This window comes from Mucor mucedo, assembly GCF_025094135.1.
Source record: "Mucor mucedo strain NRRL 3635 chromosome Unknown EV154scaffold_175, whole genome shotgun sequence".
NCBI classification, from domain to species: Eukaryota; Fungi; Mucoromycota; class Mucoromycetes; order Mucorales; family Mucoraceae; genus Mucor; species Mucor mucedo.
Window position 1 is genome coordinate 54,739 of NW_026252459.1, and position 22,953 is coordinate 77,691.

The following is a 22,953-nucleotide window of genomic DNA, read 5'->3' on the forward strand; positions in this document are numbered from 1 at the left end:
CTGTTTGAGAAAAGGAAGAATTGTGAATCTTGTCAAAAAAGAAAGAGAGAAATATTCACATGCTTGTAGATTAATACACAAACGGGTTGATTATAATCAGACAAACAAATATAGAAATCCCGGCTTCTCGCCTTTTATTACGCTAAATATTTGTTTTCCGTTCAATTCAAAAGGAAAAAGTTTCGTTTAATGTACGTCCATGCTAAATATGTTGTTTAAAATTACTGGATAATTCTTGATGTTTCAAGTCAAAAGGTGGTAAGGGAGATTTTTACTTCCGGCCCACACACGTGTTGTAATCAAGAGTTGAACAGGATCATAGGTCAATAGTAAGAAAAAAAAAAAAGAAAAAAAAGGAGTATTACCTGTATATATGTAAACAAAAAAAAAACATATAAAAACACAAGTGTCAATACTTTCTTTCTTTCTTCTTTTCTTCTTCTGCTTTGTTTGTTTAAATGAATAAAAAAGGCGTCCTTTGTGTTATTATTACTATACTTTGCTCATTACGAGCATTTCAATTATATTGGTCATCGACTCGAGAATTGAGATCAACAGATGGTCATTCCTGGCTGAAGAAGAAAACTGCTTTAACCGAACCAATACCCAATAAACTAAAAAATGATTCCATCGTTCTAGGCGCAGAAACAAATAATATATTCTATTTTTTACATGTAAACGAATATCATTCTTCTTCCTTGTATTGTCTTTCTTATACTTTTGCTCCCCTTTTTTTTTCATTCTTTTTATAAATAGGCTACAGATCTTCACTTGTCAAGGTTTAGACCGAAAGGGCATACGCATCATTTCTTACATTTTATTCAATCGATCATACCTGTTGTCAAGTAAAAAAGCATTTTATAGAAAACAAGTAACAACCTTCATATTCTCCGACTCTAACCCTATTTTTTCTTTTTTCTTTTTCTTACGTTAGACCACAATTCGTTGTTGTTACAGGTGATTTAACTGACGCCAAAGATAAGAAAAAAGTAACTTCTCAACAATACGTTGATGAATGGGAAGTCTATCAAAAGGCAATTGAAGAAAAGGTCGATGTGGATTGGTATGATATGCGAGGAAATCATGATTGCTTTGACTTGCCGTCATGGCAATCACGGGTTAATTATTATCGCACGCATGGTAAAAGCGCCGGCTTAGTCGAACAGGGAAAAGGAGTTTATTCATGGCAGGTGAATCAACCCATGGGAGAATACCAGTTTGTTGCTATTGATGCTTGCCCTAAACGTGGACCATCGAGACCTTTAAACTTTTTTGGTTATCTTACTTCAAAAACAATGGATCAGTTAGAAAGGGCATTAACTTATAAGCCCTTTAACCATACTTTTGTGGTAAGTTTTTTTTTTTTTTATTGTTATTATTTATCAATCTTAAAAATCCTAAATCGTTTCATATAGTTTTCGCACTATCCTACGTCTACTATGGTATTTGGTGTTTCGAATAAGGGCAGAACGTTTCGTGATTTAGCAAGTCATTATAGCATATACTTTTGTGGTCACCTTCATAAGTTGATAGCCGGTAAGTTTTTTTTTTTTTTTTTTTTTTTTTTTTTGTAAAAAAAATAACAAATAATGTTGTCACTTGAGTTTATTCATCACACACGCACACACACTTTTAGGTTTAGGTGATGTATTAAAATCATATGACCCTGTCACCAAATCACTTGAATTAGAATTAGGTGATATGAAGGAGCACGGACTTTACAGAGTAGTTGCAGTGGACCATGATTTGATTTCCTTTGTCGATATTCAACTGCCTTTAAAACAAATTTCGAAAAAAGGTCCCGTCAACTCATTAGGCCTTGTTCATCCAATCCATCCAGAAAACAGCACGGTTGTTTGGCCTGCTATCATTCATCCTCCTCCATCTATATTAATTACAAATCCCAAGGATGCTAGATACTCAATCCCATCCAAAGAACCTCTTTGGCGTATTCGTCAAAGCACTCATATCCGTTTCCTGGTATTTTCTGAACATTCGGCTGAACATCTTGCTGTAAAAATTTCTATTGATGGCAAGTTGCATCTAGATCAAGCCACATTTGTAGGTGATACCAAAAATCCCCTGTGGGCCGCCCCCTGGGACGCTTCCCTGTATGAGGACAGAAATCCTCATAAGTTGTCCATCAAAGTAACTGCTGCAGATGGTAAAGTGGGTACATCTCATATCGTTTTCCGTGTTGACACCAATCGAATCAAAATTAAGGGCGGATCGGGCGAATTTATTATTAAATCCAAAATGTCTACAGTGGTAATATAACAACTATTCTAAAAATTCAATAGTAGTAATATTTACTAACCATATTCTATAGCTGATTTGTATTTCTTTATTCACAATATCAAGTATGTTGTGTTTATTGCTGATTCCAAAATTTTATGCACCTCAATCGGAAAATGACATCAAATCTAAAGCCCGTCTAAACCGACTGCTATTGCGTATTCATTCTATTGATCAAGTTACTGTCAAATCCCGTTATTTAAGGTTGCAGAAGCAAATTCTGATCTGGTCACTCCGCTTCTTACAGCTTCCGCAAGATCAAACAATCGTGTGGCACATCACATTTATTTATATCCTCGCGCTCTTAACTTTGCCTTGGTTCCGGGCTGATTTTATTCCGTCAGGTGAAACAAGCGCTGAACGCTTTGGTGTTTTTTACATGTGGGGAATGGTCTTTGGAAATGAGTGGGTGCCAATTGCTGATACCTGGCTGTTTGCCACTGAACAAATCGTTTTCGATATCTTTGTGTTCTTCTTTCTAGTTGTATGGCGCGGTACGGATGCTAGTGACCTGACGTGTAGGGGAGTCATGCAGCACGACATAAAAGGTGCAGTCAATACACCAAACAAGCTATTCCGTCGACAGTTAAATGAAATGGCTTGGTTCAAGGGCTTGGAGATTGTCTACTGGTTATGGAGATCAAGTGAACTGGTTGCCCTGTCCTCCTTCTACGGTGGTATTTGGCCAACTCTGGTTCAAAATATACTCGTTTATTGGATGGTTTTTGTCGGTTGTGTTCTAGGTTGGGGTAAAAATGGCGTCTTTACCAAGAAGAAACCAAGAAACCGGTATATATCCGTTGTTGAAGGTTGCATTTCATGTCAACAACAACAACAAGAAGTGTATGAAAACAAAACTACAGAAATTTTATTGATCCACGACGAAAAAAAGGCCGAACAGCATACCCAGTATAATAGTAGTACATCCATTACAGCTACCACTTTAACACAAGAAGAAGAGCAACAGAAAATAGGCTTTATAAGCTTGAGCGGCAGTTCTAGTAGTTGTAATAGCAGTACGCCATTTGATGGTAGCCCGTATATCAAAAGTAGAAAGAGACATGCTCTCAAAATTTAAATGAAAGCAAAAAATAAATAAAAAAGTCTCGTCGTAGTCTGTATTATTATTACCCAAACAAAAACAGAAAACCATTTGAATTTTAATGCTCAGGGAAGTTTATAGCTGAACAGCAAAATAATATTGTCTTTATTTCACGTCTAAAAAATCTCATGCAATGAGCTTGTCATGATCCAGACTGGTTTAAAAGTGTGATAAGACGAAACTGATGCTCTCTTGTTTGAACCGTTTACTATATATTACCTTGTCTATAGTAACCATAAATTTCTTTCCATCAAATGTGATATATGTTGTAATAAAGAGGGGATTTTTTGTTTGTAAGCCATGCATAATAATCTTCTTCTTTTAAAGTCAGAATAAATGGGCAATGTTTAGAATTTCATGTCGCTATAAATGAATTTCGTGTATTTACGCCTGAAAATGCCTACTTATACAACGTTGAATGATTAATGTATGATTCAAACATTACGGCTGTGTGTATAATATACCAGTTTACGTAAATATTAACATATAATCAGGATTTGTTATAAACAACATGTAATCTATTTAACTGAGCGACAATGTGATAGGCGACAAGGTAGTTTAGGTTTTCTATTTTCTACCTTTTTTGATCTTTATTTAATTAACATCTGCGTGCAATTTTTATCTAATACAAGAAATTGGATAGGCAATGATATGTTAAATTTACTGTTTTTCTATGGAAGGCTAAAAGGGTGTTTCTTGAAGTTTTTTACAGACAATTCTAATGGCCTGTAAAATTAACCTTTTAACTGTAAAATTGACTTTCAAAAGTAAAACCTTCGGTTACACACTGTGATATTGTTTTGTAAGTCCGAATACACCAGGTATTAACCGTTTTGGAAGTCGTTTATTAAACTTTTTTTTTTTCTTCTTTTCCTTTTCCCCCAACCATTACATGGATTATAAGGACCAGAAATTACCACCATCTAACTACGCCGTGCTGAGATGGTTTGGTTTTGATCAATTTGTACCAGAGACAGCAGTGACCTCGCACTGGGTTTCACCTAAAGTGTTCCTTGCAATTCGATCACTTTTAGCTTTATACTCAACCATTGTTATTTGGACAGATATTGGCTTCGATGCCTACCACGGAAAATTTACTGGATTTTTTGCCTTCTTTACAAACTTAACATTTATTGGTCTTCATGCATATCTTATTGTAAGTAAACCTGCTTTTTATATTACATTATATTTAAACAGAATACTGCTTTAGACTTCTACTGTGCACCATATCAGATACCTTCGAAATAAAAATGTCGACTCATTCTTGAAACAACCTGCAGTTCTTAATTATCTTTATGTGTACCTCTACTGTACGGTGATCACAAACAAGTACGTAAAATAAACATAAAAAAATCCCGCACATACATATTGACACAGGAGATTTATTTTTAGCATTGTGACCCCAGTGGTGTTTTGGGGGATTCTAGCAAGATACCTCGGACCAAGTGAGTGTATAATCGATTAGATATTTGTCTGATGACTAATTCTGTTTTTTCTTCTTCTGTTGTTATTATTAACACCAGTTTCTACAATGCAATCTTGGCTGAACGCTTCAGTACATGGCGCATCGTTCTTTTTGATGATTTTTGACGTCATTTTCAATCGCATGAAGGTTCCTATCCGAATGATTTTATTCGTTTTTTTCACTGTGGTTCTCTACATGCTTTTGACATTTATTGTTCATGCAAGGTAGGTCGAGGAAAACAATGGGCAGGGTAGAGATTATATACCAACTCTCTTTTTAACCGTAGCGCCGGCTATTGGGTGTACCCCTTTTTGGATTGGAAACAAGGACCGATCACCGCAGCATATTATTTTGCAGTAGCTGTTATTGTTGTACTCGCGTTTTTTATTCAGGTTCTTATTCATTATGTGCGTGACCTGATCGCGCGCAAAACCGCTCGATCCCATCAAAATACAGTTTCCGACAGTCAAGACATGACTAAACTTGAAACAAACCACTCCAATGTGGTTTAATTCGTGTAACATCCCAACCACACGTGTCATTCCCTAATTTATATATCATTTTCCATAGAAAAAAAAAACTCACAGTTCCTTTAATAATTACTGTTTTTTCTTAATACAAAATTTAATAGGGTGTGAATAATTTTATATATGTATATCTCATCCTCTTTACTTACACAACAAGAAAAAAATCTTGGTATTTTCACGTGTAATTTGTTCCACAGAGTAAGTACATAATACCAGATTTGTTCATTTTACCATATGGAATAATGCTCATTCAAGTGGACATAGATGATACTCTCACTATTACTAACACGAAAGAAAATAACTTGGCTGTTAAGGTTGCTGACTTTCGATTGTATCCATGCGAATTATTGGAATTTCTCTTTTGTCACTGGGTATAATTTAAACGTTTACGTAATTAAGTCATTCATAATGGCCTGATAGGCCATCAAAGCATTGGCTGTTACCATCTTAGGCATTTAAAAAAATAACAATTATACAAACTGCAAAGGGTATTGAGAGCTTCATACGAGTCATAAAAAAAAAATTACACTAAGCTGCCCTTAGCCCGAGAGGTATTCCCTCAAACTTTATGACTGCATTACTGGATTTCACTAGAAGTCGGCATACTGCATGTAGACTAAGAATAAACTTGATATCCGATAGTAATGCATCCAATTAAGGGACAAGTTAAAGTTATTTAGTGTATATTACGCATGGGATAAAAAAAAAAAAGGGTAATAAGCCTTGAGTGCAATTGGCATTTGGTTTTTACTGATATGTATAAAATGAATCGAATCATTTTATTTAATAAACTATCAAATATAAAGGTATATACGTGGTTACTTTCCATTCCTCACTCAATCATATACTTTAGCTTTAAACTATAAAGGGCAAAAACCTTAAACTAAAATGATGTTATTGTTTTATGCATGCAGATCTATTTTGTTGAATAAGTGATTGTGCTTTTCCCATATCTAGGAGTCACATAAAAAAAAAAGGGACAAGAGATCAACACAAGCACAACAAGAGACTTATATATATGGCGAACATTTGTATACAAAGACGAGACCTTTTACGTATATCTCAGATCACTCCAGGGACAGATAATTTTCATCTCAACCACTCTTATTAACGAATGAATTAAATGTAAGTGATCTAATTGATGGGATTAGTCCTACTTTCACCTTCATACTAATTAACCCTGTCGTTATCAAAAAAAAAAACTTCATTTGTTTTTAAAACTTTCCCAACAGTATGACTTTATCAAACTGCATCTTCACCCTTTTAAATGCAATCTGAAGAATGAGCTCAATCCAATATACGTCCTGTGTTTTCAACGCTATTCCTGTCCGAATACAGTGTAAAATCAAAAATAACCTACTAATAACCAATTTAAAAAAAAAACCATTTTCCAACATAATTTTTTTTATTTTAACAAAAAGATAATAAGACGTACAAAATATATTTTAAAAATATTTACGGGTGTGGGGTTGCTCTATTATGTTATATTTCATATATATATATAAGGATCGATTTTTTTTGTTTTGTCGGGTGTGTTTTTTCTTACATTGATAAAAAGATTGGGATTGCATTTAGGATATTTAGCAAAAGTCAAACTGAATATGGCTTCACGCCCAACCTGGATTCCAGTCTCTTGGATGTGTATTTGACGTAGAGGTAGGTTGTTGAGGTAGCAAATATGCTGTCCAGTCATCCAATTCAATACTGCTAGGCACAGACCAAAACGGATTATCAGGACGATTTCTGAAAAGGGTATGATCTATCATGCCCTGTTGCGATGGTATTTGGGATTGTGATGGTACTTGAGATTGTGGTGTCACTTGAGATTGTGGTGGCACTTGTGATTGTGGTGATATTTGTGATTGTGATGGGACTTGGGATGGTGCTGATTGTAAAGGGTAACTATTATTCATGGGAAGTGTGTTATAGCTGTTGACAGGCTGATATGGGGTGGAGAATGACAGGTCAGTTAATCCAAATAAGAAGCTATCAGCAGGGTTTGTGGGGAGCATCATATTTGTCATATTGGGTTGGGGTTGCATATTGGGTTGGTATTGCTGTGGCATAGCTGGTGTTTGCATAGGCGTGTACATTTGATTCATATTAATACCAAATTGTCTTAAGGAGTAAGGCTCGGCATCAAATGGAGCTTGTTGCTGCACAGGTGGTAGCGGCGAAGGTTGTTGTGCATTCGGCACTACAATAGATGAATCAATACCAGCATGAAGGATATTTTTATGTGTTACTTACTGTCGGTCTGCAATTGGGAATATAGCCCATTGATCCATTCGCCGTTCCCGATGGAAGAAGGCGTAGAATGCGTACTTGCTACTTCAGAATCAGATAGCATAGGAGAATTCATTTCTGTTGAAGAAGCCCTGTTAAGGTACAATCTACTACCACTTGCCGTACTGCCTCTTCCAACATCCGATAATTTCCCAATAACATTATCTATTTCCAAATCCTCATTCTTTATACTACTTGTACGTCGGTTTTTGCCCTTTTTGTTACTGATAGTATTTTGAGACTTCTTACGAACATGACAAGTTTTTCGCTTATTTTCTTTTACGGTAGTGTCGTCGGATAGCTCGCTATTATCCACCGTGATCTCTCGGAGTCTCATCAATTGTCGAAGTACGTCATATAAGCGTCGTGCACCAGATGATAATTTCGAAAGTCGTTTAATCACGCCGGTAGCTTTAATTAAATTTGATTTGGCCTCATCAGATACAATGCTATCGGGGTTAGAGGCATTATATATATGAATTAAGGCAGCCGTAAAAACTGGATATATAGCAAAATTCCAGGATACAAGCAAAAAATCTCGATAATGCATTTTCTCGGCAATATCGACACACCGTGTAGCAGCACTGGTACATATGCTGAGTGAAGATTTTGATGAACGGGTATTTTGTCCTTCTTTTTCAATGAACGGTCTATGTAATAATATTAACAATGTACAATAAGATAAATACATGAGACCTATACAATTTATGTGAGTTTTTTTTTTTAATGTGATTGCCAAGGAAGAAAATCCTACCTGACATGGAGAGTAACGGAGTTCGGCCATGACTATCTAAGCGCCTCACGTTGATAGTGGAGATTTGTAAAGCTGGTGGTAAGGCTGATCTCCATTCAGACAAGGCGTTATCGAGATAGGTAACGACAGCATCACTACCATGTTTTTCACTATGTTTTTTAGCTAAAGGTGTATATAAACCTTGTAAAATTCTGCCAAGAATTTCAGAAAGTTTCACAAGTTGTACAAAGGGTTGATATATCGGGATTTTTTCGTTTTTAGCTTTCTGTGCAACACTTTTATCCAAAGAAGGGTATCTAGGGCCATTATCCTGAGACTCGCCTGTTTTTACGTCCATCACTTCTTCCCAGTCAGCAATTTCACTTGGATATCCTTCGTCACAATCCTCATCAAAAATCGTCTGAGGTCGACCTGTTGAAGCTGAAGACCATTTATCCATAATATAAACTATTATAATAAGAAAATTCTCAATACCCCTTTTGTTTTTCTGTCCCATGATGTGCATTCTTTCTTATTTACCAGACCACCAGACTCTTTTACGTGTTTCCTTTTCGGACGCCGGTATATCCCAACAGTCGCTTGATCTATGAAGTCCAAGATCTTGCGCCTAAAATTACAAAAAAAAAAAAACATGTGCTTTCAATAATTTTCCTTTTTTGCTTTATATTGTATTTATTGCCAAATACCATTCGAATTGCCTTTAATAAGAAAAAGTTAATAACCAGATTTTTTCTTTTAAAAAAAAAAGAAGCTTACTGCGGAATTTAATAACCAAGCGCTTGCCAATTTTTCATCTAAACTGGCACGATGATTTTGTCCGATTACCAAGGCTTGAACGGTTGCAATACAGGGTGTATAACGTCCTCTGATAAAAGTAAGCAAGTTTTCAAAGAATCCCTCAGACCAACCTTCTTTCATTTTAATATGATGGTGTTGCATAATTTTATCGCCGTTCAATTCGCACGTTTCAATGTAACGCACTGCTGCACCATAAATAGCATTTAAAAGTGGCGCGGAAGGATATTCACCAATTTCTCCACGATACTGCTTTAGGAAAAGTACCTTGTTTACAACCGGTAAACCAGGATGAATATATGCGAAATAGCTTATTAACGAAGAAAAAATCAGTGATACATTAATAATGATAATAAATCACATACATTTTCATAAGACTATCGCTTGTAGCTTTATCCACACCAGCGACTTTATAGATCCAATCATTTAAGCCCTTGATTGTCTCACCTGGTTTTATCAGATTCAAATCTTCCAACATACTTTGTTCCAATGTTTTGCCATTCAATGATTCATCCTTTTCGTACAAGACTAAACTCTGACCGAATCTTCTGATTTTAATACCTATTCTCGATGCAATGCGAGCATCCTCAAAATTGATTTTTTGAGCCAAAAAAGGCAAAGGACTCATATCCCCAATGTATCGTGTTCGCACACCTGTGGCGAGCGAAAACGGTATCACAGGCGCATCAGCGCTTGAACTTTCGGTCGTGGTGCCGGCAGATTCAGCGGAAGTGGTTGTGGCAGTTGGTGTAACAGATACTTTTTTTTCTTTCTCTTTTGCTTTTCCTGTTGAACTCGATACCTTTTTAGGGCTTTTGATAGTTTCTGCTATTGTCTCGTCTGTGTCTGCCAAATCACCCAATATACGTTCCATTCGCTTTAATCGATTTTCTAAAACTTCAATATAACTATCATTTTTTTTTTTTTTTTTATTATTAGTAATTAAAAAATCAAACAGTGTGTAATATACCTTACCCTTTCGGTGGCCCACGTTTCTTGGCGCTATGAGGTCATCTATTAGCAAAGCGATTACAACACATATAAAAATGACATGTTTACCTATCGTTGAAAGTACACTCTAATTTGGAGGATGTACAATTTTTGCATGTGTTTCCCTGTCCGCTTGTGTCACATTTTATTTTTTTACGTCTACATGCGTCGCTTTTTTATTTGGGATGATTAGTACCTTTTTTTATTCTAAACAATGACATTGATTTGTTCATATAATACCATGCTCTACTGATACGCGTACGTCTATTATCTGATTTATCCGTATCCGATTCTCCCAATTGTGAAGTACTGGGACTATTTCTGGGAAAAGGATACATTGCATATCCAAGCGATGGATATGGATTTGGCTGTAAAGGTCTGAGCGAAGGTTGTGGTTGTGGTTGTGGTTGTGGTGGTTGTGGTGGTGGTGGTTGTGGTGGTGGTTGTGTCGGATCATATGGTCTGTAACCTGTTGTCTGTGTTGAAAAGGAAGGTGAAGTGTACGGTGGTCGATCAGCTTGCCATCTTTGAGGATCTGACATTACTGGAGTTTCAATATACAGAAAAAGAATGAGAGAAAAATAAAAAGCTTTACAAAATAAAAGAGGAAGGGGGTGAAGAATAAATAATAATAATAATAAAAAAAAAGGAATTATTCGGGCCGGTAAATTCTTTCGCCGATTTTTCAAATGGTGTGTTTTTTTTTGTCAGTCAGCTAGAAACATAATAAGAATTGCTTGTGACAAATGGAGGGCCTTTGCTTCTTTCAGTGATATAATTTTCAGTCAGCTAGAAACATAATAAGAATTGCTTGTGACAAATGGAGGGCCTTTGCTTCTTTCAGTGATATAATTGTCATTGGTTTTAAAATATATTCTTACTCTATACTTAAAGCCTTACTAAAACATAATGAGATTTAGAAAAAGGTTAGTATTTACGACTCTCAGTTAGATCTTGAATAGACATATTGTATGCAGTAGGATTATAAAAAGAATAGAATAACAGCCTGACATTTTATACCTATCAAATATATCCACGATTTTACTTTATTATTAATTGAGATGAAAAACAACACATGTATCATGTTATAGATTATAAACTCAAGTTTAAAATCTGGGGACTGTTGCTGCGGCCGATCTAAAAGAAGAAGGCACTTAGAAATCAAGGGCTGAACAAGTATTTACGGCTTCTAGGGAATTAATTAAAAATGAGGGGGGTTCTGAGGTTTTATTACCATAAAAGACATATACTTGATGATCAGACAAATAGAACCTATAATAATCTTGGGTGCTTGTGAGCTATCTTCTTGGTGAACACTAAATTTCATACTGTAAGGATATTAAAGGCTAAATAACTTACATTGAATAGAATTCTTTCGTAAAAACCTATTGTTGAGTGAATAATATGGAAGTGATGTAAGAAAAAAAAAAAAGAATACATATTCTATGCTTCCAGGAGAAAAAAATTGTGCTACACCAGAATGACGCAAAATTGGCAGAAAAAATTCCAGAATAAGCAATGATGGCCGAATGTGCAGTAATTTACTATCTTATTCGCCATTTATACATAGATATAAAGGCAGTAATTGAATAGCTATTCTCAAACAGCTTCTAAAGAAACGTCATGCAAGCGAATTCTCTGTATCAATGACATTGCCTTTTTCAGTCAATGATGATTGGCTCAGTTAAATTGTATAAAAAAGGGACTCTTTTTTATTCTGTTTATTTATTCCTTTGACAGTGGCCCCTTTTTTTCTCTTGTTATAACACGCACATACCCAATGAAGCCCGAAGAGATTGTTTTACAGCTAAAAAAAAATGGCACATTTGACGATTTACGAAAACGTTTACTATCCGATTTTCAGTCCGGTGTAAACATTATAAAAAAATACATTGCATGGGAAAAGCAATTTTAAACATTTGTTTATATTTATAGGCTGGAGGAGAAAATTTTTTGGAGAAACTCAAGTCATTTATGGAAGACATGGTCGCAAGAGATCCTTCATTAATTGAAAAAGAATCCTCGGCCTTTTACGAATTAGTTTCCGCAGAATTAGAAAGGTAAAATCGATTTTTAGTCATGTAGACTACGATTGATTCTAACATTAAAGTAGAGCTGGCATCTACAATACGATTCGCCAAGAGGCTTTAGAGACTTTAAAAGGCGAGCAATACCAAACCCGAGTGAATGATGAAATTAAGACACTCTCTGGAAAGACTGACAACTTATAAATTCATAATAAAAAGGATACCCACAAAATATTATACAGCTTTTTTTTTTTTTATTAAGTTAAGCGAGGGATATATATACATACATGCTTAAAGATCGGCAACGTGAACGACTTGTTTACCAAAGTTTCTACCATGAAGAACATTGATTAAGGCTTCCGGAGTCTTTTCGATACCTTCAGCTACGTCAGTTCTGTACTTTACAGCGCCGCTAGTAAGAAGTGGGGTCACTTCCTTGAGGAACTTTTCTTCGTAATCCATATGATCCATGATGATAAAACCATCAAATTTGATTCTCTTGGTAACAACATTAATGATATTGTATAAGGGTTCAGGCTTCTCAAGGTTGTATTGTGAGATCATACCACAAGCAATGATACGAGCAAAGTTATTGGCTACTGCTAAAACAGCATCTAGCATTTTACCACCAACACCTTCAAAGTAAATATCAATACCATCGGGACAGTACTTGCGTAAATTAGCTTCAATATCACCATGCTTGTAGTTGAAAGCTTCATCAAAACCAATCTCCTTGAGATATTCGACCTTTTCGTCACTACCAGCAGAACCTACGACAAATAAACCCATGGCTTTACCGAATTGACCAACAAGTTGTCCGACAGCACCGGCAGCAGCAGAAACATAGAGAGTCTCACCTTTTTTGGGCTTGCCAATCTCATTGAGGCTAAAAAAAACCATAAAATTAATTGCATGAAATCATTTTTTTTTTTTTTTTTTTTGAAACTTACCCATAATAGGCGGTCATACCTGGCATAGCAAGAACACCGACGTAATGGGAGAGAGGCAGGCCATTTTCTTTAGCGTCATTACGAACTACATAAGCACCTTTGGCATACTCGGCACTGACTTGAGCATATTCTTCAAATAAACCACGACCTGTACGGCCATACACGAGATCACCCACCTTGTAATCAGGATTGTTAGATTTAACCACCACAGACATGGTGTCACCTGTCATGGGTTCATTTAATGCAAAAGCAGGTGCGTATGATTGGATAGAAGCATCACGCATGCGACCCCTCATATAAGGGTCAACAGAAATTTCAAGGGTTTTCACAATGAAATCTCCTTTAGGAAGAGCAGCCTCCAAGTCAACAGTCTTCTCATCCAACTTCATGTGTTCACCAGCAACAGGATAACCAGAGGGAATTTTAGTAAAGAGAACACGCTTGCTAGAAACCATTTTGTATATTTATTTATTTTCAAATTGATATTTTGATAAAGTAAAAACGAGAGAAAATCTTCATTCCCTTTATATATACTATTCACTGAGACATATCTGGTATTGAATTTATCTTCTTTTGACAGCCTTTTTAGCTTAATAATCAATTGGGGTTAACTAACCCCGATTTAGGTCCCAAAGAATGTCATGGTTGTAAAGAGTAAATTTCTTCTTTTTATGATTAATAATCAATTTCAAACCCCATGTTCACTTCAATTCGCATATTCTAATCTTCCTTCATCGTCTTGAACGCACTTTCCTATCGATCGTGTTTACACGTTACATTGGCTCGAGGGAAGCACAAATCTATGATTGCAAACTAACGTCATGTGACGCGTGTTTCTTTGGTATCGAGCATGAAACTTGCTAGTTTTAGACTCGTGGGCTTAAAAAGTTTCGATCATTATTGAACAACTGGGACGTTCCACAAGTCCGCTGATTCTAATTGACATGCGAGTAAGGTCCTACTTGTATAATATTTTATTCCTACAGGTGTTATAATGTAATAAATATTAAATACAATTAATGAGTATCATCATCATACTACATTTTTATATGTTTCCGAAGAAAATCTTTGTGAAATTGCTCAACATTCTCTCAAAATTGATCAAACAAATGCTCCTCTGGTAACCTAATATGCCATGTTCCTATCTTCTGACCGGAACCAAACCCTATTTTTCTTAAAAATTTTCTTTCTTGCTATTTCGTATTAAAAAAAAAAACTATGAAAACTTTACTAAGTACAACACAAACGCTCGTAGCCTCAAGCATTGCCAATGCATAATAAGTGTCGGGTACCTCACCTTGGTTTTTGGCCGCTTCCAAGACCTCAACAGGAAATATAATACGAGGAAATAATAACATTGCACCTTGTGTAGGCTCACAAGAGACACCTTCCATTTGATTTAACACTGTTTCAAGCTTCTTACTATGTCGTTTTAAAGAGTTGTAAATGGACGCTATTTCTGACTGATACAATGGATAAGATACTTGACCTTCATGTGGTGGATCATGCATCAGATCCACCATGATTTGTCCATGGATGTTAGGACAAATAGTCACCGAAGCCAGCTTGTAAATATGTTCGAGGGCGTGGTTATCCAAATGAACACATTCAAAGAATCCTCCGCAACGTCCGCATTCTCCAATTAAGCCCTTTGAAATCAAATGAAACGAAACTAATTCCGCGTTTTGCTGTAATTTGATGTTCTCTGAAAATCCCATCAAGACTTTTTTTTTTGGAACTTGTAAAAGGATATAATTTAAGGTCATAGCAATTCGTCTGACATACTTTGTCTGCCAAAAGTATCACACGTTGCTCATAACAGAACAAAAGAATTGCACGCATATTTTTTTTTTTTTTTTTTTTTTTTTTTTTTTTTTTTTTTTTTTTTTTTTTTTTTTTTTTTTTTACAGAGAGGCATTGACCTGTAGGATTTTCAGGGTTTATAATCACCAAGAAGTCTTTGATATGAATTTCATTGACACGGTCCTCTGTCACAGACAAAACCCATATATCCCATTTCTCTAACACCAATATATCCAAAGCTTTCAGTAGTGCCTCCGTGTCCGGTTCAATCGTATCAAAAGCCGTCATGATGATCTCAATTTGCACGTCCGTCGCTGTGATTTCATAATCGTCACTGAAACACTATAATGCACGAGTCATGGTCATGATAACCTTTAAAAACGTACAATATCTTCCGTCTTGTGAAGTGGCAATGTAATCACGTAAGGCAGTATGATACCAAAGCGTAAAAAACTGTCGCGCTAAGCGTGGTGTCATTTCAAATGCCTGTTGACTGAACGTCTCTTCAATCTTGTCAATGATCTTTTCAAAATTATAAGGTAAACCTTTCTATGAAAAAAAAAAAAAAAAACCAGTTATAATGTAATCACTTTCACCCTTTTATTTTTGTCTTGTTTATAGAAAAAGCTAAAAACGGCATTTATAGTTTCTAAACCTCAGAAATATAAGAAATACAATGGTAGCTCACTTTTGAGAAAGACTATTTAGATTAATAAACATAGACTTCAGCAATATAAATAAACTTTATTGACATTAACAATAGTAATAAAACTTTCAGTTCAAGATTTAGTAATGTGAACAAGAGTTTTTATTTGCTTCTTTGTTTGTAAGCAGGACGATACAGTTAAACTTTTTCAGATTTTTCGCACAATTTAGCAATTAGTTTCTATCAAAAACCTCGAATCGATTTTGGTGAAAAAAATAAATCAGTTACTATTTTTTGAATGTTGGCGTGTTCTCTACAAAATTATTCACAATTTACATCTTAAAAAACATATTGTCACTAATTACTGGAGTAGATTCTTCAAATCACTCATGTTCGTATCGAAACCGACGTAGTCAATTGCCCGTTTTATACGACGAAATTAGATAAGACTAGTACTCGAAGGAGTACAGTTAAATACAAAAATGGAATAGTTAAATTACAAGCAGCTATAATAAATACAGAATTACAAAGACCTAAAGTATTAAGACTGAGTCAGATATAAGTAAAGAACAAACTAATGATTTTATCAATATTTTTGACAGAAAAATAATGAATTTCTAAGGCCAAAAAAACTAATAGCAGGAAAAAGGTAGAGTAACAATATAAATTAAGAGCTCTAAATATACGGGAGCTACATATTAGTTCTGGCTCATTTGGATTCTCACGAAAATATATCTGACTGTCTTCCATATTCTTTTTATCCTGTCACTACATTTTTTTTTTACATTCAGACCATTATACTCTACACAATAGAAAATACAGCTAGCGTGCTCGAAGCAGATGGGGTTTATTTAGTCAATATCCAGTAGAAGAGTTCTGAAGAAAAGTAGTCGAAAAAGAAAAACTCAAGCGTAGATTTAGACAGGAATTGAGACGTGATGATTGCCAAAAGCATGTTTACCATTATCCGGTCCGCTTAGACTGGTAATGATGGACCGATTGTCTCTCACAGACAAGGCGCCACCATAAATTTTGCTGCCTCATTCTACCCTAGTGGACTGATGGCTTAAAGATTTTACAAGTAAGGAATCTCTTGATTCGTCTGACTTTGTCTGAATTTAAAGTGTAAAAACTGTAGCCAAGCATTTTTTCGCATAAAAAACGCCATCCATGCGAGCCAATGAGATGGACTATATGCATCTGGTTTCGAAAAAGGGAGGTAACAGATGAACGATTTTCATTTATCTGCAGTCATTGAACAGTGGGGGAGAGCGAGAAAGCAAGTATTTTTAGGTACAATTTTTGATAGCATGCAGATCAAAGAAGCTTGCTCACAAACAATTAGCAGAAGTTTGCTCACAAACAAGTAGCAGAAGCCTCATCTTCTTATCGTCACATGCTTTAAAATTGAAAGATGTCAGGGTTTGTAATCAAATTGGAGGAAGACATGCCAACTTATTTTTGTGTGATATAAAACGAAGTATCGTGTTTCATTATCAGCTGTATGCCGTTTAAGCAAAATAGTCTTTTCCCTCCACCAGCCATTTTTTGTGGAAATTTGATGATGGTGATACAATCAAGGCGTCTTTTGTTGACACTGTTGTGTCATACAAGCCCAATGATTTATCAGCGCCACATTAGCAAGAGGACAAGAGACGCGTTTTAAATGAAATTTTGCGCGTGTATTGTACGCGTTCATGGTCCTTTTCATTGTTTTAATGTATCTCCATATTGCTAAAAATAGTTCAGATCCAGATCGCGAGATAATTTCATCACCAGCTTTTTTTTTTTAAGAGGCAGAAAGGTATATCTCTGCGCTCCCTTCACGTAACAGATTGAAAAAAAAAAAGATTTGTCGTGTGATGAAATACCAGGTAAAAGTATATACTTGTGATGCGTGATACAAAACAGTCGAGAAAAAAAAAAGAGAGAGAGAAAGAAAGAATTCATATGATCTTGTTACCATCTTTATAAATAAACATTTGCAACCTCAGCCTTAAATCTTTTAATCCCACTCCCACCAGCAACATCATACTATTACTACTTGAAATTCATATTAGACAATAAAGTATATTTCTTCTTTTATCGAATGGTTTAACAAGGGTTTACTTTAATTTTTGAACCCGAGACACATGAGTGTGTGTCTCTTTTAAATTTTTTCCATTTTTTTGCAAGTCCGTAATATAAATTCTCCAGGTTTTTTAAATCTTTTTGGGCTGTTTTTTTAGTTATTCCCTTCTTTCTATTACATATACTTTTTTTTATATATATAAAACCATCATGGATACAGAGAATAGTGTAGCACTTGCAAGACTGCGTAACAAACCTGAACAACCTCGTATTGACTTTACTATATATGAACAAGAAGATGGCACCAAAGTAAGCACGAGAGATCGTGTCATCAAGGGTAAAATAATAAAGTTGATGTTAAGGATGTTTCGAATTAACCATGATGACAGATGTTCCTGCACCTGCTACGTCTTTACCTACGGACGATGAATTTTGGAGCAAAGAGCGACCTGGGTTACCGGATATCAAATTTTTAAAGGACCATTTTTATAGAGAGGGAAGATTAACAGAGGAACAGGCAATATATATTCTCGAAAAGGGAACAGAGATTTTCAAGACAGAGCCTAATCTTTTGGAAGTGGGTGCACCCATCACCGGTAAGCTTCTTTTTATTTTTATTTATCCCATAACTAACCCTTTTATATAAAAAAAAAAGTGTGTGGTGATATTCACGGTCAGTACTATGATTTGATGAAATTATTCGAAGTCGGTGGTGATCCTGCCAACACTACCTATCTTTTCCTCGGTGACTATGTTGACAGAGGCTATTTTTCCATTGAGGTGAGTGTATCCTAGACGACAGTGAGAATATAGTAACCAACTTTTTTTTTTTGAATAGTGTGTATTGTATTTATGGTCACTGAAAATGTGGTATCCCAATAGTTTCTTTTTACTTCGAGGTAATCATGAGTGCAGGCACTTGACTGATTACTTTACATTCAAGATTGAGTGTCGTCATAAATATACCGAAAGTGTATATGAGGCCTGTATGACCTCATTCTGTTCTTTACCCTTGGCTGCCGTCATGAACAGACAATTCTTGTGTATTCATGGTGGTCTCTCTCCCGAACTCGTCACACTGGATGACTTGAAAAAGGTAAATTGCTACTCTATATACGTACTATTATAACCCTTTTTAACGCTATATACTTTTTTTTTTTTTTTTTACAGATTGATCGTTTCCGTGAGCCACCTACGCACGGTTTGATGTGTGATTTGCTTTGGTCTGATCCACTCGAAGAGTTTGGACAGGAAAAGAATAACGATACATTTATTCACAATCATGTTCGAGGATGTTCCTACTTTTTCAGTTATCACGCAGCCTGTCAATTCTTGGAACGTAATAATTTATTGTCCATCATTCGTGCGCATGAAGCACAAGATGCGGGTTATCGTATGTATCGTAAGAGCAAGACTACCTCGTTCCCTTCAGTCATGACCATCTTTTCTGCTCCCAATTATCTCGATCTCTATAACAACAAAGCCGCTGTGCTGAAATACGAGAATAACGTGATGAATATTCGTCAGTTCAATTGCACACCTCATCCTTACTGGTTGCCTAATTTCATGGATGTCTTTTCCTGGAGTTTGCCATTTGTTGGCGAGAAGAGTAAGTGTGGCAAATACTGATGTAAACCATAAACTAAATATTATCTTTTAATAGCTATGGATATGTTGATTGCCGTTTTGAACGTGTGCAGCAAAGAAGAATTAGCAGAAGACGATAAAAAGTTGTTGGAGGATAAGTCGGGTGCATCTGCGGATGAGGTTGAACAGCGCAAGATTGTGATCCGTAATAAAATCATGGCTGTGGGCAAAATCTCTCGCGTCTTTTCCGTATTACGTGAGAATTCGGAACGTGTCACGGAGCTCAAGTCATTGTCTCCCACAGGTAAGTTACCTTTGGGCACATTGGCCTTGGGTGTCGAAGGCTTGAAATCAGGTAAGAGGAATGCAAGGGGGGGGGGGAAGTGAAAGCAAGTCTAACTTTTAATAAATACAGCCATTACGACGTTTGAAGATGCTAAACGCTCCGATTTGGAGAATGAACGTTTACCTCCTACACGTCAGGTCAAGGAACAACTTTTAAAAGAAGAAACTGATAGCAAGATTCGATCTGCTGTGGAAGAAGAAGATGAAGACATGGAAGAAATGGTGGAAGCCATGCTTGACTAAAAAAAAAAAAACAAATTAAAAAAAAAAATCCCTCCGAATACCAAGCTTTTTTTTTTCGTTGTTGTTAGTAACACCAAAAACGTTTAAAAGGGAAAACAATAAACATTACCTCACTTTTTGGGATTTCAATATAAACTATAAGTCTCTGTTTTTTTTATTTTTATTTTTTTTTTCTTTTCTCTTTTATAAACAAAACCCATAAAATGATACACGGAGCATTTCCTCGTCAATCCATATCCACTCATACAGACAAGTATAGCACCAATAGCAATTACAGTAGTAATAGTAGTAGTAGCAGTAGTAGTGGAAGTGATAACTATAGTATACCTTCTACCAAATCTACACCACATCAACGTGTACACAGAAAACCCGTCTCTAACAACCGAATTGCACGGGAATCACCAATGATCAACAATGAATGGAAAACATCCTCTCCAGTACAACAAAGAAGCTATCATGCCCCAGCAGTAGATACCCATCCACGTATTGTTAGTCCTCTTGTCAAAGACACACTGTCTTCTTCAGTTCCATTACCTCGCCCTAGCAATACCCCTCAGAGTCATGTTCGAACACGCTGTCAGTCACAAGGTCTTGCCAAACCCACTTTTTGGTATCCGCGTGTGGAGGCAGAACCTCCTTTATTAGAACCTCTCAAGCGAGGACTTAGTAAAAAGATTCGAGGCTTACTTCAACCCAATCGGGCTCAAATTGAACAAGGTGGTACTCAACAGCAGTACGAGCAAGACTGTCAGGAGGCTTTACATCGGTGTCGCACACCCAATGACATTGGAGCAAACCCATTTCAACTTCTCAGGTTTGTCTTATTTTATTGTTTTTTTTTTCCCTTGGTAATAATTCTTATAATTTCATTCTGTTACTGTTTTAAAAAAAAAAAAAGCTATCAAAATGAGTCTTCTAGTGCAACCTTTGATTATGATTTCACACAAATAGATCATTATGCATCGGCTGTGCAACAAAGAGGACCGTTATTAACTCCTGTTTTGTTATCTCAAAAGTTTCTAGTACGACCTTATAAACGAGATTTATTTCGTTTAAGAGCTTTGTTTATTTGGTTGGTCCAGAATATCAGACCCCTTTACCATCACAACCACCATCAGCAACAACAACAACATCCTGCCATATTAATAAAACCTACACCATCCAAATCTTCCAACATTCGACAGCGTTTAAGTCGATTAGTAGATGAAGAAGAGCTCATAACAGAAGGAATTGAACAAGACACAATGAATTTATTACAAGAAACATCACACATCATGTTATTGGCCGACACAAGTTATGAATCAGCAGAAGAAGTATTGGAAAAAAGGTCATGCCAGTCCTCTTTAGGGATGGCTACTTTATTTGCTGTCATGGCAGAAGCAGCAGGATTTGAATCCAAAGTGATTGGAGGATATTTAAAAGGTTGTTATCAGGTAACTTTGTTTTTTTTTTATAAAGGGATTACCCTTTTACTCTCATTCATTTTTTAAAACATTAAACAATTATATAAATATATAATATGTAGCTCCTAAAGATACAATAGAATCTGGTACAACAAGTATTAATCATGCTTGGTGTTCGGTTAAGATTGAAGGAGAAGATCGTTTGATTGATTGTTGGTTAGCATCACCGTTTCACCCACACAATGAAAACAAGATGGAAGCTCATTGGTTCTTGACAAGACCGCAGGATATGATTATGACGCATCTTCCTAAATCATCCCACTATCAATACCTTAATTCACCACTAAACCAACATGCATTTTTCTCTCTTCCGTATGTGCGTAACCCATTCTTTTGGCATTCACTTCGTATGCTTCATTACAAGAATCAAATAGCGGAAGAAGGTGGTGTGTTCTACTTTTGCCTTCAGCTGGAAGAAAATATTAGTTGCTATGCAGAGACCGAAGCAGAAGATGGAACGGTTGTACGTGGTTTAGCCCAATGCATCACCGAAAAGAGATATCGAGTGTGTAAGATTAAAGCAGTTTTACCACCTCATCAAAGACGTGGTTGGTTAAAGATTTATGCAGGACCTAAAGTGGTACCAGCGCAGTCTTCTCATGGATTACCCGAGATTGTTCAAAAGAATCATTACCCACTGGCCATGTGTATTTATCTCCAAGGGCAACCAGTAGAAGAGAAAGCACTTGATTTTGTACAGTTATATTCTGACCATAACGAGTTTTTTATTCAAGAGCCGCAGTGTTATCGATTGTTCCCTTTACAGACCTATCATTTCTGTATCCGAGGTAATCGGACGAGTGCCACGCATCATAAATTAGCCATCAAGAGTCCGGGTGGTAAATTAGTTAAATTAATGTATTATCCACAAGATCAAACGTATGATGGGAAAGTGACGGTATCCGAGACAGGCAAATGGTCCTTAATTTGTCTTTTGCATCATACGGGAGGTTGGTACACAGTAGCCAGTTGGAGCTGTGTTGTAAAATAAAATAATAATAATTCAGGCACACAAATATAAAAAGTGTGACGCTTGTTTAGATCCACCCCAAAACCCCCCGTTGTTTAATTTATTATTATTTATTGTTGTTATTTTTTATTATTATTATTATTATTTTTTGATGAATAACAAATCACCGTATGATATATTGGGAGTAGGTCGGTATACTACACAAAAGGAAATCCGACGACGTTACCTTGAACTATGCAAAAAGCATCATCCGGATGTAGCCAGTGGTGGGAAAGGGGTTGATTTTCGAGAGATTACAGTGGCGTATGAACAATTAACAAATAGCAAAAAGAATAATCAGACCAGTCCCGGTGGAGTCAATTGGGAAAAAGCCCATCAAACCTCCATCAAGACTCAAAAATGGACCAGAAATAGTTATTTGGCGGGCTTTACAATCACCTCGATTACTTTGCTTTATTTATCCTATGATAAATTCTTTCAAACTGACCACCAAAAAAGAACTTTATTACCACATGAAAGAAAAAATAACTCCCCCGTGTCTTAAAGTCACACGTTTCTTGTGTGCTCTGTGTGTGTCTTTTTTTTTATTTTTATATATAATTTTTTTTTTTTTTTTTTTTTTTTTGATCTTTTTT

At 35.9% G+C, this 22,953-nt stretch overlaps 9 protein-coding genes across 9 annotated transcripts; 6 read left to right on the forward strand and 3 right to left on the reverse strand.

Moving 5' to 3' along the window:
• Positions 1-458: 458 nt before the first annotated feature.
• On the forward strand, positions 459-2,277 carry EV154DRAFT_430811 (Metallo-dependent phosphatase-like protein; the record flags this gene model as incomplete). The annotated part of the gene is made up of 5 exons (XM_051596561.1): positions 459-674; positions 757-845; positions 935-1,349; positions 1,416-1,449; positions 1,637-2,277. 5 exons carry the CDS (start codon positions 459-461, stop codon positions 2,275-2,277), a joined length of 1,395 nt encoding a protein of 464 aa, XP_051451721.1.
• A 2,012-nt stretch (positions 2,278-4,289) lies between these two features.
• EV154DRAFT_570081 (uncharacterized protein) lies at positions 4,290-5,374 on the forward strand (the record flags this gene model as incomplete). The annotated part of the gene is made up of 5 exons (XM_051606181.1): positions 4,290-4,553; positions 4,608-4,726; positions 4,790-4,842; positions 4,921-5,086; positions 5,149-5,374. The coding sequence occupies 5 exons, from the start codon at positions 4,290-4,292 to the stop codon at positions 5,372-5,374; spliced, it is 828 nt and encodes a 275-aa protein (XP_051451722.1).
• A 1,622-nt stretch (positions 5,375-6,996) lies between these two features.
• On the reverse strand, positions 6,997-10,098 carry EV154DRAFT_430764 (fungal-specific transcription factor domain-containing protein; the record flags this gene model as incomplete). Its single annotated transcript, XM_051596558.1, has 8 exons — positions 6,997-7,158; positions 7,327-7,538; positions 7,640-7,800; positions 7,918-8,371; positions 8,430-8,876; positions 8,949-9,036; positions 9,186-9,534; positions 9,590-10,098. 8 exons carry the CDS (start codon positions 10,096-10,098, stop codon positions 6,997-6,999), a joined length of 2,382 nt encoding a protein of 793 aa, XP_051451723.1.
• A 1,855-nt stretch (positions 10,099-11,953) lies between these two features.
• On the forward strand, positions 11,954-12,482 carry EV154DRAFT_94507 (uncharacterized protein). Its single transcript, XM_051607852.1, has 3 exons — positions 11,954-12,084; positions 12,150-12,274; positions 12,328-12,482. The coding sequence occupies exons 1-3, from the start codon at positions 11,995-11,997 to the stop codon at positions 12,443-12,445; spliced, it is 333 nt and encodes a 110-aa protein (XP_051451724.1). The 5' UTR covers positions 11,954-11,994; the 3' UTR covers positions 12,446-12,482.
• A 50-nt stretch (positions 12,483-12,532) lies between these two features.
• On the reverse strand, positions 12,533-13,646 carry EV154DRAFT_473383 (uncharacterized protein; the record flags this gene model as incomplete). Its single annotated transcript, XM_051597934.1, has 2 exons — positions 12,533-13,127; positions 13,192-13,646. 2 exons carry the CDS (start codon positions 13,644-13,646, stop codon positions 12,533-12,535), a joined length of 1,050 nt encoding a protein of 349 aa, XP_051451725.1.
• A 636-nt stretch (positions 13,647-14,282) lies between these two features.
• EV154DRAFT_579016 (uncharacterized protein) lies at positions 14,283-16,031 on the reverse strand (the record flags this gene model as incomplete). The annotated part of the gene is made up of 7 exons (XM_051606571.1): positions 14,283-14,356; positions 14,423-14,981; positions 15,100-15,336; positions 15,367-15,543; positions 15,683-15,694; positions 15,929-15,953; positions 16,006-16,031. The coding sequence occupies 7 exons, from the start codon at positions 16,029-16,031 to the stop codon at positions 14,283-14,285; spliced, it is 1,110 nt and encodes a 369-aa protein (XP_051451726.1).
• Positions 16,032-17,663: 1,632 nt separating this feature from the next.
• On the forward strand, positions 17,664-20,020 carry EV154DRAFT_528099 (serine/threonine-protein phosphatase 2B catalytic subunit A1). Its single transcript, XM_051603548.1, has 7 exons — positions 17,664-18,047; positions 18,100-18,306; positions 18,366-18,490; positions 18,549-18,806; positions 18,881-19,319; positions 19,374-19,652; positions 19,713-20,020. The coding sequence occupies exons 1-7, from the start codon at positions 17,921-17,923 to the stop codon at positions 19,883-19,885; spliced, it is 1,608 nt and encodes a 535-aa protein (XP_051451727.1). The 5' UTR covers positions 17,664-17,920; the 3' UTR covers positions 19,886-20,020.
• A 16-nt stretch (positions 20,021-20,036) lies between these two features.
• On the forward strand, positions 20,037-22,398 carry EV154DRAFT_473389 (uncharacterized protein). The gene is made up of 3 exons (XM_051597935.1): positions 20,037-20,699; positions 20,784-21,307; positions 21,411-22,398. The coding sequence occupies exons 1-3, from the start codon at positions 20,089-20,091 to the stop codon at positions 22,337-22,339; spliced, it is 2,064 nt and encodes a 687-aa protein (XP_051451728.1). The 5' UTR covers positions 20,037-20,088; the 3' UTR covers positions 22,340-22,398.
• An 86-nt stretch (positions 22,399-22,484) lies between these two features.
• On the forward strand, positions 22,485-22,685 carry EV154DRAFT_391480 (DnaJ domain-containing protein; the record flags this gene model as incomplete). Its single annotated transcript, XM_051595116.1, has 1 exon — positions 22,485-22,685. A coding segment is annotated over one exon (201 nt), but the record flags the coding sequence as incomplete, so codon positions are not given.
• Between the last annotated feature and the right edge of the window lie 268 nt (positions 22,686-22,953).

Bases quoted from the DNA above. Each gene is read 5' to 3' on its own strand.
- EV154DRAFT_94507 (XM_051607852.1), top strand. From the start codon at position 11,995: ATGAAGCCCGAAGAGATTGTTTTACAGCTAAAAAAAAATGGCACATTT. The intron at 12,085-12,149 runs GTAAACATTATA...TTATATTTATAG, and splicing joins TATCCGATTTTCAGTCCGGT to GCTGGAGGAGAAAATTTTTT. The intron at 12,275-12,327 runs GTAAAATCGATT...ACATTAAAGTAG, and splicing joins GTTTCCGCAGAATTAGAAAG to AGCTGGCATCTACAATACGA.
- EV154DRAFT_528099 (XM_051603548.1), top strand. From the start codon at position 17,921: ATGGATACAGAGAATAGTGTAGCACTTGCAAGACTGCGTAACAAACCT. The intron at 18,307-18,365 runs GTAAGCTTCTTT...TAAAAAAAAAAG, and splicing joins AGTGGGTGCACCCATCACCG to TGTGTGGTGATATTCACGGT. The intron at 18,807-18,880 runs GTAAATTGCTAC...TTTTTTTTACAG, and splicing joins CACTGGATGACTTGAAAAAG to ATTGATCGTTTCCGTGAGCC.
- EV154DRAFT_473389 (XM_051597935.1), top strand. From the start codon at position 20,089: ATGATACACGGAGCATTTCCTCGTCAATCCATATCCACTCATACAGAC. The intron at 20,700-20,783 runs GTTTGTCTTATT...AAAAAAAAAAAG, and splicing joins AACCCATTTCAACTTCTCAG to CTATCAAAATGAGTCTTCTA. The intron at 21,308-21,410 runs GTTGTTATCAGG...TATAATATGTAG, and splicing joins GATTGGAGGATATTTAAAAG to CTCCTAAAGATACAATAGAA.